General features: G+C 41.6%; 1 protein-coding gene across 4 annotated transcripts in view; it reads left to right on the top strand.

Annotated features, from left to right (window-relative positions):
• The window catches only part of SRPK1 (SRSF protein kinase 1), a 45,944-nt gene extending 32,517 nt beyond the window's left edge, over positions 1–13,427 (top strand). The window contains exons 12-17 of one of the 4 annotated variants that reach the window (XM_075910476.1): positions 846–946; positions 2,396–2,503; positions 4,825–4,894; positions 9,308–9,400; positions 9,774–9,866; positions 10,911–13,427. In XM_075910476.1, coding sequence (XP_075766591.1) covers positions 846–946; positions 2,396–2,503; positions 4,825–4,894; positions 9,308–9,400; positions 9,774–9,866; positions 10,911–11,095 — 650 coding nt within the window. In that variant the 3' untranslated portion in view covers positions 11,096–13,427. Of the gene's footprint in view, positions 1–845; positions 947–2,395; positions 2,504–4,824; positions 4,895–6,653; positions 7,573–9,307; positions 9,401–9,773; positions 9,867–10,910 lie in introns of those variants that run through there. The other 3 variants (XM_075910478.1, XM_075910477.1, XM_075910479.1) reach the window with 3 other exon arrangements.
• Positions 13,428–13,441: the final 14 nt, after the last annotated feature.

The raw sequence follows: 13,441 nt of genomic DNA, 5'->3' as shown, positions 1-13,441 counted from the left end.
AATCGAGTTTCAAAATAACAAACTGAGAACAATCCCTGCACTTTGTCAACTAAATTGTATTGTAGGATTAACTCCTTAAAATGCTATCAAGGAAACTTAAGGGAATGTAAGAGCTAAAAAGAAATTTAACAAAGTATCCAAACTCCGCTTGTATTGAGTCTGTTGATGACTCTGCTAGAGTACTAGACACACCTCATTTGTCAGAACTGCTTTCCCACTGCACTTAGGAATCCTTACTAGATGCAGTTTAATGACTTCCCCCACTCTTTGTTTCCAGCATATCCATCCCTGTTCTAACTGTACACTTTAGACCTTGCAGCCATCTGCATTGTTGCTATGGGTAGTGGTGCTGTCATCTTTGGAATTTAACCCTTGTAACTTTAAAGAAGGCTTCCTTAGGGTTCAGGCTCTTGTAGGCCTTAACAGTGCTGCAGAAAGTGTTTTAAAATTCTGCTGGTGTCGGCCCTGTCAAAGAGCCGGTTTGCATGTAAACAAATTAATTTTTAAAAGGCCAAGCTAGCAGAGCTCAAACACAGCCATCTTCCTTCCCTTGCACATGCTCTGTTCTGCTAGTATTTCAGTGTCTTCATTGTGCAGCACAGGGGGGAGGAGCTCTTGCATACATGTGTACTGAGCAGAAAGTGCTAGTTGGGTCAATTTTACAATCAAAATCCCCCTTGCTTGTGGTATTAAAAAGATATGGACTGGAGGTTGGTGGTTAGTAGCTAGTTTGCGGGAGGAGGGGAGTTGTGGTAATTGACCTATATCTTTCCTGTGGGGTTTGGGTGGCAGATGGTGGTCCTGTCCCTGCAGATTTAATCAGCTGTTGTGCATATTGCATTTAGGGAAATCCACTGCTGGGAATTTTCTCCTTAATCCCCTTGAGCCCAAGAATGCAGATAAGCTCAAAGTGAAGATAGCTGATCTAGGAAATGCCTGCTGGGTGGTAAGTGTAAAACCTTTCAGTGTTGTGTTACCAAAGTTGCTAATTGTTCCCAATTGACTGGGCTTGGATGGGGACTGTATTTACTTAAAAATAAAAGGTGTAAAACATTTGTGGTTCACCTTCAGTGTCCTGAGGGATAACTTAATCCTTAATAAAACAACAAATGGTCTGGTCGCACTTTATAGACTAACAAAACATGGAGATGGCATCATGAGCTTTCGTGGGCACAGCCCACTTCTTCAGATGAACAGAGTTGATCTCTGAAGAATTGGGCTGTGCCCACGAAAGCTCATGATCCAATCTACATGTTTTGTTAGTCTATAAAGTGCGACCAGACCATTTGTTGTTTTTTCCTTTACAGACTAACTCGGCTACCACCTGAAGCTTCTTAATCCTTAATATTTAAGTTTTCAGAGAGTCCTCCTGATGTTTTACTGATGTGCCTTATTGCAGCCTATCAGATCATGCACTCTGACGGACCATTTCATTTGTGACTCCTGAGCATGCAAGATAAACTGGAAATAATTTTGGCTTTTAAAGGCTTTATTGTGCAGCAAAGAACATCTATTTACATTATTTCAAATAGCAAAATGGTTTGGAACGGTCTTAGTCCCTTGAAAAATCTTAAATTCAGGATTCTCTGTTTGAATTGCAACTATTGATGAGACAATGTCCTATAAGGCCGTGTTTCTCAAACTGTGGGTCCCGACACACCCTCTTCTCCCTACCCCCCTCCCCCCCCCGGGGAGGTGGGGTCACAAGCAACTTAGATGGGGGTTGCGGTTTCAAAGTTTGAGAACCTCTGCTATAAGGGCTTTCTTTCTCTGCCTTAGGTGGTTTTGCCACATCCCTTCTAGTAAAGGAGAAGGTTGGACTAAGGTGCCGCCAGACTTGTTTTTTGCTTCTTGGTAGTGATTAAAATAGAAATGTATCTTTCTGGGTATTTTAGTATAGGTTAACCTTTATTTAAAATGTGTATGCAAAAGCTTTGTTGTTCACTTAATTTTGTGGTGGTATGATTTAGTGATCCGCGTTCTCGGAATTCACGAGCATTAGCACACAAACTAATAGCTATGAAATACATCTAATAAGCATGGTTCCTAATGTGTAGACTGCACGTCTTCATGTTTGACCTAAGCCTTTGGCATCTGGCAGATGTAAAATAGGTTACCTGTCACAGTCACTTGATAACATTCGTCAAATTGTTGTTCAGCTTTGAAACTGGTATTCTCACCTGTTGTTTCTACTCTTTGCTGTCATCTGAATTGTTAGGCTATTTTGTCTATGAAAAGTGCCTCTAGTAAGGGCATTTTAATCATTTGAAAGTTAAGAAACTGTTTAATTAAAATGTGTCATGTTTCATCTTCAAGATCTCTCGGAAAATAGCATATCTCTGGTACTAATTCTCTTCCTTTTGAGAACTCAACAGCATCCCTTTTCTTTCTTTAGCACAAGCACTTCACTGAGGACATTCAGACAAGGCAATACCGGTCCCTGGAGGTGCTGATAGGGTCCGGGTATAACACTCCTGCTGATATTTGGAGCACAGCCTGTATGGTGAGTTTGGTCATGCAGTGTGTATCTTCAGTAGTCAGTGGCTGCAGAGAATTCTGGGAAATTTCAGCACAGAGTGTACTCTGTGGACCACAGAATCATTTCCGGCTCCAACAAAAGAGCCAGGGTTTAAAGGAAAGCAACCAGGCAGTTTCTAGGTTTGGTAAATCCCATGAGCTCATTCCTCAGGCAAACACTCTTAAAACACCTAGGAGTGGTGCAGATATGTGATTGTTTCTGTTCTGCACAGCGTAGTTACTGCTCTTTGGAATTCATCATCCTATTGCTGGATAGACTAAAGTTATGATGCGTATCCTGTCTCTGATTTGTGATTGTATTGCATGACGTAGAAATACAATTCGAGAAGACAACCTAACATTTTCTCTCTTCTGCTGCTTTTACATCTGCCTTTCTTGGCCTCCGGGTTTCTCTAATGCCTCTGGCTTTAGCAATCAATATTTTGTATAGATGAGGCACTCACACATCCCAAGCCTTGTTAGGAATCATCCCACATTCTGTGAATAAGGTTGAAGTGAAAAAGGGCTGTTCTTAGGATGACTGGCAAATGTTGAATATAGTTTTTTTTTTTCTGTCTAAACAAGTGCGTTTGAGATCTAGCCATTGATTACAAATTACATTATATCTCCTTGATCTTGGTTTCTTTTTGGCTCCCTTCAGTATTTAATTTTATTCAGAGCTCATTTTGTATTGGCAAGCTTAGCAAATATGATTGCATGGCTTCATTCCTGCCATGGAGAAGTCAAGCTGTGCTACTGATAAATGAAACAAAATAGAATGCAATGTCATTGTTCCCTGTGCAGCGCTTGTGATCAATAAAACAACACAGATGTGACTTAGGAACTTTAGTTAGATAGTTTCTAGCTATAATGGCATTTTAAAGAATATTCATTTTTCCCCTCTTCCTCAGGGTCTGCTTTTTTATTTGCCTATCTTACAGTGACCAGGCACTACATGATTTGAGTTGGCATCTGATTTCATTCCTCATGAGAACACTGATCTATAGAGAACTCCCTTGTTGTATATCCAACATTGTTTAAGGGGCTATAGCCAAGTCACCATGTCCTTTGCAGCACATTAGACTTAAATTTGGCAGGAACTTCAGAATTTTCAGAAGTACCCTTCTAAATTTTCCCTCTGCAGCCCACAACCTGAGCTGTTTCAGTAGTGTGTCTATTTGTTTTGAATTCCTATTTTATACTGCCTCAGGACTTTAGCCTTTCAATATACTGTAAATTCTTGTACTGAGGCTTGATACATGACACACACAATCGAAAAGTAGCCGGAGGCTGTGGTAGCTTGCCAAGTGGGACCTCGGAGTGTTGGCGATTTGAGATAGTAGGATGAGCTCACTATATGCGAATGCCCTTTTTAAAGCAATTGATGGTGATGATTTAAAAAATTGTTGTAATATTCCAGATTTAATACCCAAGTTTTTAATTCAGTAAGTCTATTGCAGATTTTCTGCAGACTCAGGAGGAAGATGGTTAGTTTACACTTTGTTTTGAGACATCTTTGCAGCCATCAGAACTATAGTGTAACATTACTTGTAAATAAAAGCTAAAGTGGCAGAGAACAGTCTGTGGGCAAGAGGTGGATGTTTCACAATCAGAGTATAGATGACCCTCGGTTCTGTTTCCTAAATACTGTAAACAAGCTCTGTAGAAAATGCAGCTTTGTTCTAAATCAGCAAAAGTCTTCAACATATCAAAAATCTAAGTATGGAAGCAGCATAAAATAAACAGAATTTGTCATCAGGACACCCAAGAAACACTATTTCAGTGGCTCACGTTGTGGGCTGTATAGGGAAGATTTAGAAGATACAGGGCTACGTAATTCTGTGTCTCCAAATCTAGAAGTGAAGAATTGGAGAAAATATGCTTGGAAGGTGGTTGAACTTGTGAAAAATGGCCTTTTTGGAGGAAGCTTCATGGATACTGCTTTTAAGCCAAGGTGTGCTGCATGGTGTTGATCGCTAACCAAAACAAAGTCTAGTTTGGGGGTCAAGCTGGTGAATCCTTGCTTTTGTACAATGTTTTAATAGTTGAACTTCATCTCAGTTACACTCATTTTTCCATGATCCAAATTTTCTCAGTGAGATGATCTTTTGAAATACATTAATAGATCTGCCGTAATGGCCATGGGCCTTCATCACAACTTATTAGAATAGATCTGTATGTCTTTTGAGGTTTGTTTACAAGTAATTTTCCTCCTCATATCCAAACTGCTACATCTGCTCTTCGATGCTAATATTTCTAATAGTGACAACTTAAAAACAATTGAGCACATTAATTTTTCTTGTATAGGCCTTTGAACTAGCCACAGGAGACTACTTGTTTGAGCCCCACTCTGGAGAAGACTACTCGCGGGATGAAGGTGAGTGTGTGTCTGTGTTTACTCTTCTAAAATGGGATATTAGCAAAGGGGTTAGCTGAATGGGGGGCCAGGGGAGCTTTCTGTTATGAGTCACTGAAGTAGAGGTTCCTTGTTTGGATACGTATCTGCGTGCTTGAGTAAAGAAGCCCAGGTTAGTAGTATTGGAGGGGGACTTATGTGCTCCTGAGGCTGCATTTTCCGTTACTAAGCAGTAAAGGCTCAGTTTTTGTTGCTTAATACCTAACAAACATTCCCTTGTCTCTTACTGCTATCTTTTCCATATTAGTGTTAATGTGATTCTTCTTCATGCTCAAAATGAATACAAATCGATATCTCTTTAATCATTTCCCTCTGTTCCTGATTTGAATCTTAAGTCTTGTAGAATATATACATAATCTCAAATTTAAGATTCCATATTCCAAATGTGCGTAATTAAGCCAGGGTATGTAATACTGAAAATGCCATCCCTCTGAGTCTGCATTAGGCATAGGGCGAAAGACCTAGTAGTACCTCCACAAACACAATGACACCATACTATTTATAATATATACACCTCTTAAGTAGAGCTTTGGTCTGTGGATCTCCGTGTGTAAACAACTTTATCCTCAATTATTGATGGAAAATTGAGAAAGTTGCATGAGTTTCCCAATATCATACAGCAGAGCAAGGAATAGAATATTTGTTGTCTGAGCTCCAGGCAGGTGTTCTCACCACAGAACCAAGTTGTCTCAAAAAGATAGTGACAGTCTCAATACGCTAGAAACATTCTATAGCAACAAGTGAAAAATTTCCCTATAAATATGCAGTGTAACGAACACTTTCGCTAATAGCTAATCGGAGTGTAGCCTTTCCTAGTGTTGTCTTAACTACCTCCTGCCCATTTTAGAATACAGATGATTGATTTGTTGGAGTAGCAAGCTTATAACAGTGCCCATTTCAAAGATCTGAATTCTGAGCAGACAATATAAAGGCATTATTCAGAAGAAATACAAATGTTTTGTAAATGCAGTTTTACCTAGTATGTTGCTTAGCAACACACCTATAGCATTAATCATGGCTCTTTTCATTGACGGAGCCGTTGGCTCACACTTTAAACAGACCTTACGTGAGCAGTGAAATTAGCTAACATTTATTCCATTTTCCAGTAGCTTAATCATAGAGAATGTTTCTAGGCCTCAACCACTTGGCCCGCCTACAGTTATTGTACATGTCTAGAAAATCAAATCAGTAGTAGAGAAGTGGTATTCCTCAGGCTTTTGTTCTCAAAAGGCAGGTTTTAATTTGAAGATGTACGTTAGTAGATAATGTAGCTGAAGGGGGAGTTGCTTCCAACTCACTAGGATCTTTTTGTATCTCTGTAGCCATTTGGTCTGTACTGCACATGCTAAAGAAATAATTCAATTTATGTAACTTGGTCACTTTTTTTTCTCACAAGGGACTTGTCAAGAATTCTACACCACTGGTGTAGTTCCTATTTCTGTCACTTTCTTACATATTAGACTATTCTATATGAGTAGTAATTTCTTGAAAATCCATGGTTTTCTTGAAAATCCTAATGTCTCTGAATTGTTCCAGAGGTGTCTAATTGCACCAGTTAATTCCCTTGATACTCATAATTGGTGCAGTTTGTGTTACTCCAAATTTCACTGGAGACCTCCCCACTCATCTGTATTTATTAAATGAGGAATTAACAATTCACTATAGAGTTAAACTCAAGGAGAACGAACACACACACTCACACTGTCTCTCATGCCCTCAGGCACACTTACACGGGCAAAGAGGTTGCAGAGAGAGAGAAAATCAAGGCATAGTATGTCCGGAGCGTCTGCCTGCAGTCATGGATCCCAGCAAGCTAATCATAAAAAGAAGGCTTCTGCCACATGTTCTCTCCTTTTTATTGGAATTGAGTGGCTCCTGTGTCTCACTCAGGGTCCTTCCTCCACGTTTGTCACCAAGGAGTGTGCCACATCTCTCTTGATCAGGGTCCTTCATTTGCTTAGCACAGCGGTGTCTCCATGATTGCTTTAATTAGTCATCATCTGGCTCCACATTCTTAACCTTGCTGTTTTCCTCACCCCAAACACGCTCCAGTCTCCATTCACACACACTCTTATCACAGAATGGAATGTGGCTTAGAGTAAGTTACAGAAATTAAAAACTCCAGTCATCTGAAGAAGTGGGCTGTGCCCACGAAAGCTCATGATCCCATCTCCATGTTTTGTTAGTCTGTAAAGTTCCACCAGACCATTTGTTGTTTTTTTTCTGTATCAGACTAACTCGGCTACCCCCTGAAGCTTCAGAAATTAAAAAGTGACTTAGAAAGGAACTGCCCTGCCTCAAACAGTGTTCTCAGCAATGCAGTTAGCAGCAGGTTTTGTCATTCTCTAAGTCATGTGTTGGTAGGACCTTACAGTTAGTTGTATTTCCAGAAAATTTGTGTGTAAATCAAGTAACTCCAATTTAAAAGCTCGGGTGGAGGCTTTACACAGCATTTCATATATTAAAAAGCACAGTCACATTACACAGCTGATGTGTGAAATATATGAAAATTCTAGGGCTTTCAAGCGATTTAAAAAATGTAATTGTGGGATTAATTGCGCAATTAATCACGTGTGCCTCCCCTTTGAAACACCGCCACAGCATTTTAACGGGGCAGTGCTGCATGGAGCCTGGGGTTAGCTAGAGACCCCAGCTGACCCTTGGCTCCATGCAGCACTGCCCTTTTGAAGCGCCGTGGTGATGCATCAAAGGGGCAGCACAACACAGAGCCCAGGATCAGCTGGAGTGCCTAGCTGATCCCAGACTCCACGGCTGCCCCTTTAAAATGCTGCCTCTGGCTTTTCAAAGGGGCAGCTGCCGTGGAGCCCAAGGTCAGCTGGGGACTGCCCAACTGACCCTGGGCTCTGGGGAAATTCTGCACAGAGCCTGGGATCAACTGGGGACTCCCCAGCTGACCCCAGGCTCCAGGCTGCCCCTTTAAAATGCCACCTCCACGTGTTTCAAAGGGGCAGTAGAGCTAGGGGTCAGCTGGGAACTCCCCAGCTGATCCTGGGCTCCGTGTGGCATTTCCCCAGAACCTGGGGTCAGCTGGGGAGTCCCTAGCTGACTCCGGGTTCCATAGGACTCCCCAGCTGATCTCGGGTTTCCTGACTTAGCTGTGAGGCGCTGGCCCTTTGAAACATCACCTTTGTGTGTTTCAAAGTGGCAGTGGAGCCCAGAGTCAGATGGGGAGTCCCCAGCTGATCCCAGGCTCTGCATTGTGCTGCCCCTTTGAAGTGCCACAGCAACACTTCAGAGGGGCAGTGCAGCATTAATGCCTGTGATTAATGTGTTAATTTTTTAAACACGTTAATTCTTGACTGCGTTAATCGCAGGCGTTAACGTGTATCAATTGACAGCCCTAGTAAATTCCTCTGGGTTAGGAGTCTCTGAACAGCCTTAGTAGGCTTTGGAAAAATGCCATATCTGCTTCAATGACAGGGAACCTCTTCCAGACATTTCAAAGCACTAAAAACAATTTTCCAGGCAGGAGAGTTTGCTTGATTCAAATTGAAGAATACAGACACCACAGTGTATGCAGTTGTATCTATCTTAAGCTGGTGATCTTCAGAAATTAGAATCTCTGCATTTAGATAGCGTGTGCAACCACAGCTAATGAATCCCCACCAGCACTGCCGTGTCCTATAGGAAGTTAGATTACTTATTGTCTAATTTGAAACACACATCAAATGGAACAGAAAGCTACAAGATAGGTGTAGATGTACAATCCATGCAACACAGGTCAAAGTGACATCTCAGTAAGAGAGCTTTGGAGTCCTCTCCTGGGGTAGCCTTTGATTGTAGCATGTTTCAGAGATCTCCAGTCTTATATATAGATTTGTAATCCTGGTGTATTGGCAACCTTGAGAATTTGTGCATCTTGTATATCTACTTGGGGCATTTCAGTAATTACATGTCTTTTACAGTGACATCTAGTTCCCCCTTCAGCTGAATTTGTAAGTGCAAGAGTTCAAGAATGGTATGGAAAATCCTAAAGCTAAGGAAGAATTACAGGACTGAAATCTGAGCAGTGTGAACTGAAAGTATTTCAGTTCCTGTTTAAAAATTGGTTTTAGTTCAAATTTAAAACTTTGAAGAAAAGCAGTCTATTTTCCACCCACCCCTGGAATATAATTCTTTGGACTCCAGCATAACTAAGACAGACCAAACAGGATATTCCTAATATTTCTCAAGTGTAAAGCATTTGCCCTGTATACATAATAAACCTGAAATTGCTTCCCCCTTCAGCAGATCACCTTTAAACAGCTACTCTGTCCCACAAGTTTGTTGTTGAAATAAGCCTTTTACAGCCACTTTTCCATTCTCCCATCTTTCTGTCCCTTTTGTTTTATTCTTCTTCCCCTTCTGTTTTAGACCACATTGCGCATATTGTAGAGCTGCTAGGCAGAATTCCAAGGCACTTTGCCCTCTGTGGGAAATATTCACAGGAGTTCTTCGATCACAGAGGTAGTATTTTTTCCCCCACCCTTTCCTCCTCCAGGCACCAGGGATGCAGACAATCAGGAGACGGAGCATCCACACCAGTTTTTTGTTCCACGTCAGCCCACCTACCAATGGAGTATAGGCTTCCCTAGGTCCCAGAGTTCCTAGAGTACTAGGAACTACAATCCAAGGATTCTCCTAGTAGGGGATTTGAAGTCTGGACTTGATCCATTTCTTCCCAGTTAGTGAAGAAAACAAGAATGAAAAGTTTTCCAAATGGAGGTGTGCATGCTGCTCTCTCTGTCGGTGTCCAGAGCTGTTGCTCTGTGTGGAGTGCCTTGTATTGATATCTGCTATGTATGTCTCTCTTCTTTCTGAAATGTTTTGGAACATGCAGATCACATTGCATTGATCATAGAACTTCTGGGGAAAATACCTCGCAAGCTCATTGTGGCAGGAAAATATTCCAAGGAGTTTTTCACCAAAAAAGGTAAAAGTAAACCACAATTTTTCTAGGAGAGCCCTAATGCCTGTTGCTGAAGCCTACCAGGTAACTATAAACCACATCAAAGCCATGATCTTAAGTTTTCTGGCTGCTGTACCACCGGTTGCTGAGGATCAAGGTGCTGCTCTGTACATGGGTTCTTACCTGGCTACTGAGTGCATACCAGTGCTCCCATCTCAGCACATACCAACCACAAGCAGATGGCGAACACTGCTGTGATCAGTATGTCGGCTTTGTGGGCTGATTTGGCATGCAGTCAGTTTTTATCAACTAATGGCTTTAATGTGCTGTTGAGTTCCTTTATCTAGGCAACCGTGCTCATCTCCTGGCCTACTAATTTAATTCTATCAGAGCAGCGGTACCCTATGGAAGTGAATATTGAGAGGTGCTGTTTCAAATTGCAAGTTTGTTCTTCTGTAGAGTCCTGAAATAATTCAACTCTATTTGAGGAAGCAATATTCTGCTGAGCTGTAGGAAGCTGGCAGAATTGTATTAGCCAGGCCAAGAATCTCTTAATGAGGGTAATACTTTTCTGTCATGAGGGCTTCTTAACACTAGCTCCTAGTTAAAATGCATCTGTCTTCTCTCCTTTGGGCAGAGCATGAGGACTGAAGTGTTTTGTGTTCTGATGTCCAGTAATCTTCAGATTTAGAAGTCTGAATAGGAAACACCTGTCTATGTGCAGAACCTCTCCTCTCAGACTGGTTCTGTGTATCTGCAAGTCAGGACAGGTAGCAGGTGCTCTTGTGTTAATGTCTATATTTTTCAGTTATAGTGACTAATCTTGTATTAAGACTGAAGCAGAAGGAGAGAGAAATCAGTCTTGCAAGTATCTCTTCTATAACTGGTTGACTTGCAAAGGCAGCTTTATAAAAAGTGAAGCTTGAGTTGTTAAAATTCAACCCTTTATGCCCCCAGACATCATTTACCAAAGCAACACTTGAGTCCTGATGCCACCCCTAAGTAACTTGGTAAGCCACTCTGGTACTGTTTGTGACTTGCTGTTGACGTGTCTGATTTGGTTTTCAGGTGATCTGAAACACATCACCAAACTGAAGCCCTGGGGCCTTTTTGAAGTTCTGGTGGAGAAATATGAGTGGTCCCAAGATGAGGCAGCTGCATTCACAGACTTCTTATTACCTATGTTGGAGCTGATTCCAGAGAAACGGGCTACGGCAGCTGAGTGTCTCAGGCACCCCTGGCTTAACTCCTAGGTCTTCAACCCTACACCACAGTTCTACGGTCTGGTTTACAACATACCCAGTTGTTCCAACTGCCCCTCCCCAGATCCATTTTTTTCCCTTATTTCTTTTCAGCATGAAGCTCTTCCTTCAGGGCTTCTGAGATTTTAGATAAATTTAACCTGTTCACCTGAGTTTGCTTATTTGATTAAGCCGAGACTCTTCTCAGCCAGTGGGCATCCTGTGAGCTTTGCCTTGTCTGGGCTTTGCCAAAGATTGACTGACTGGAATACAAAGTTGCCTCTGAGTCTCTTACCTGTTAATGTAGGCATGAGCTGATCTGCATTCATATGTGCTCCTTTAACTAAATTACACCAAGGAAGGGGGATATGAAGATCTGTGAATCCATTCTTAGCTCCCTGACTCAAGTCAATTTTCCACTGCACGTCCAGTAGCTAGCAGGAGGATGAGAAATGACAGATTGGTACCTGGGTGATAACTCAAAATCCTTCACCCACCCCTTGGTGTCTGTTGTTTCTTGGGTGACTTGTCATGTTCTTATCAGTCAAATAATTTTTCTTTAGTTTTAGCCACTGAATCCTATGAAAAGCTGTATTTAAAAACTATTTTTAGTCCTATTATTTTCCCTTAGTGTTGAGGTTAGTTTCTGAATTCAGTGAAACCTGCTATACACTCAAACACCTGAGCCTAGGACTAAAACTTCACATGGGAATTAAAAATGGGGGGAAAGTTGGAACTGGTTAAACGCACAATCTTCAGAATAGACGTGTGCATGCTTGGAGAGCGGAGAGGCAGTTGGGGGCTGCTGGTGACTCTTCCTAGACATTTGAGTGAGCTGTCAGTGTGTGTTGCTCGTACTGGCACTTCCATTGCCTTTCCTGAAGTTGTAATTGCACCAGTGAGCAGTTGGCATTCAGTCTAGAAAGAGGGAATGTACTTTGACCATTGAGTTACAATGAGAGGGTGGTGGCATCTGTGTCACGGCCACGCCACGTTCCTTGACTTTAAAATACCACATTTCCAAAGGTTAATGTAAAGGTTGCTACTGTTAGCTTGCTGTAGGTGCTGGCCTTTAGAAGTAACTTTCCCAAAGGGATTGCCTTTCATTTTCAGAGGCAATTGAGTACCTGGGGATGAGCCTGAGGAGAACTGAACTAGGTGGTTTGGTGTCTTTTTCCTGTAGACAGAGTCAGCTTCTGTTTCCAAGAATCACCCCAAATATGGTTGCCCAGTAGAATATTATATAAGCTTTTAAACTTCTCAGAAAGGTTTGCGGGGGCAGTGATTTTAATTCAGAGTTAAAGCATTGTAGGGTTTGGTAGTTTTACAGTGGGTCTCTCCTAGGCTTGCCTAAGCTATTACAGATTCATTGCATCCTACTCTAAAGCAAGGTTTTGGCAGGGTAGTTATTAGCAGCCCTTTCTCACCGTGGACCAAACAGGCCTTTGGGATCAAAAGGACAAACTCAGAGAACAAACTGGCCACAGGATTCGAATTCCCAGAAGGCCAAGGAGGCACTATTAGAGATGGTAACACCAAAGCTATCAGTGAGATACATGTCAGTCTTCTCTGTGTGTTTGAAATCTCAGTTCATAACATCCATCCACAAAAGATGGTGTCCTTATTTAATCCATTTTGAAGATATAACCATCTTGCCCTATATTTTCTTGCTTGTCCAATCGAACACCGACTGGGCTGTTAATGAAATTCATGCTGCATGTTCATTTAGGGGTTCTTAAGCCAGGTTCTCTATGCATAATCTTAAGATTAAAGGAAATAAATATACCAAAACAGTTTAAAACTGCTGAGCAATTTTCCTGGAATCTGGAATTCCTTCTCCAAGAATAATTTTGTTTCTGTTGTAAAGGGGTTACAGACAAGACTGGACTGTATTATTAACCTTCTGTTTAAATACTGTGAAGACTTTTTGGCAGGGTGATTGGAACTTCTGGTGGCATCACTCAAGCTCACCTCAGCCTGTGCACTTCTGCAACATGGCTGACCTGAAGGAATGAGATACCCATAATGGGGTCTGCACATCAGGTTCTGAGGTATCCATTCCCCCATCACAGCCAGACCAGACGAGGGCTTATCCTCTATCTCAGTAAAAGAGCCAGCTTGTGGGTTAACACACAGAGGCAGCTGTCGGCATTCAGTCTTGTCCCTTGTGCTCGCTCATTTGGGGTTCGTTAAACTTCCAAATTGCCATAAAGTGCTCACTAAAGGATTTGTACTTGCTATGTTCGTCTAAAACCTGAAGGAAAATACATTTTTATTCTTTCTACTTGAGTGCATTCTTTTCTTTGTAAATGCAGTACAATAAAACAGATTATTTAATAACCCACACTTATTCTATTC

Source organism: Pelodiscus sinensis, chromosome 27 (genome assembly GCF_049634645.1).
Source record: "Pelodiscus sinensis isolate JC-2024 chromosome 27, ASM4963464v1, whole genome shotgun sequence".
NCBI classification, from domain to species: Eukaryota; Metazoa; Chordata; order Testudines; family Trionychidae; genus Pelodiscus; species Pelodiscus sinensis.
This window is presented reverse-complemented; position numbering and strand designations above follow the sequence as displayed.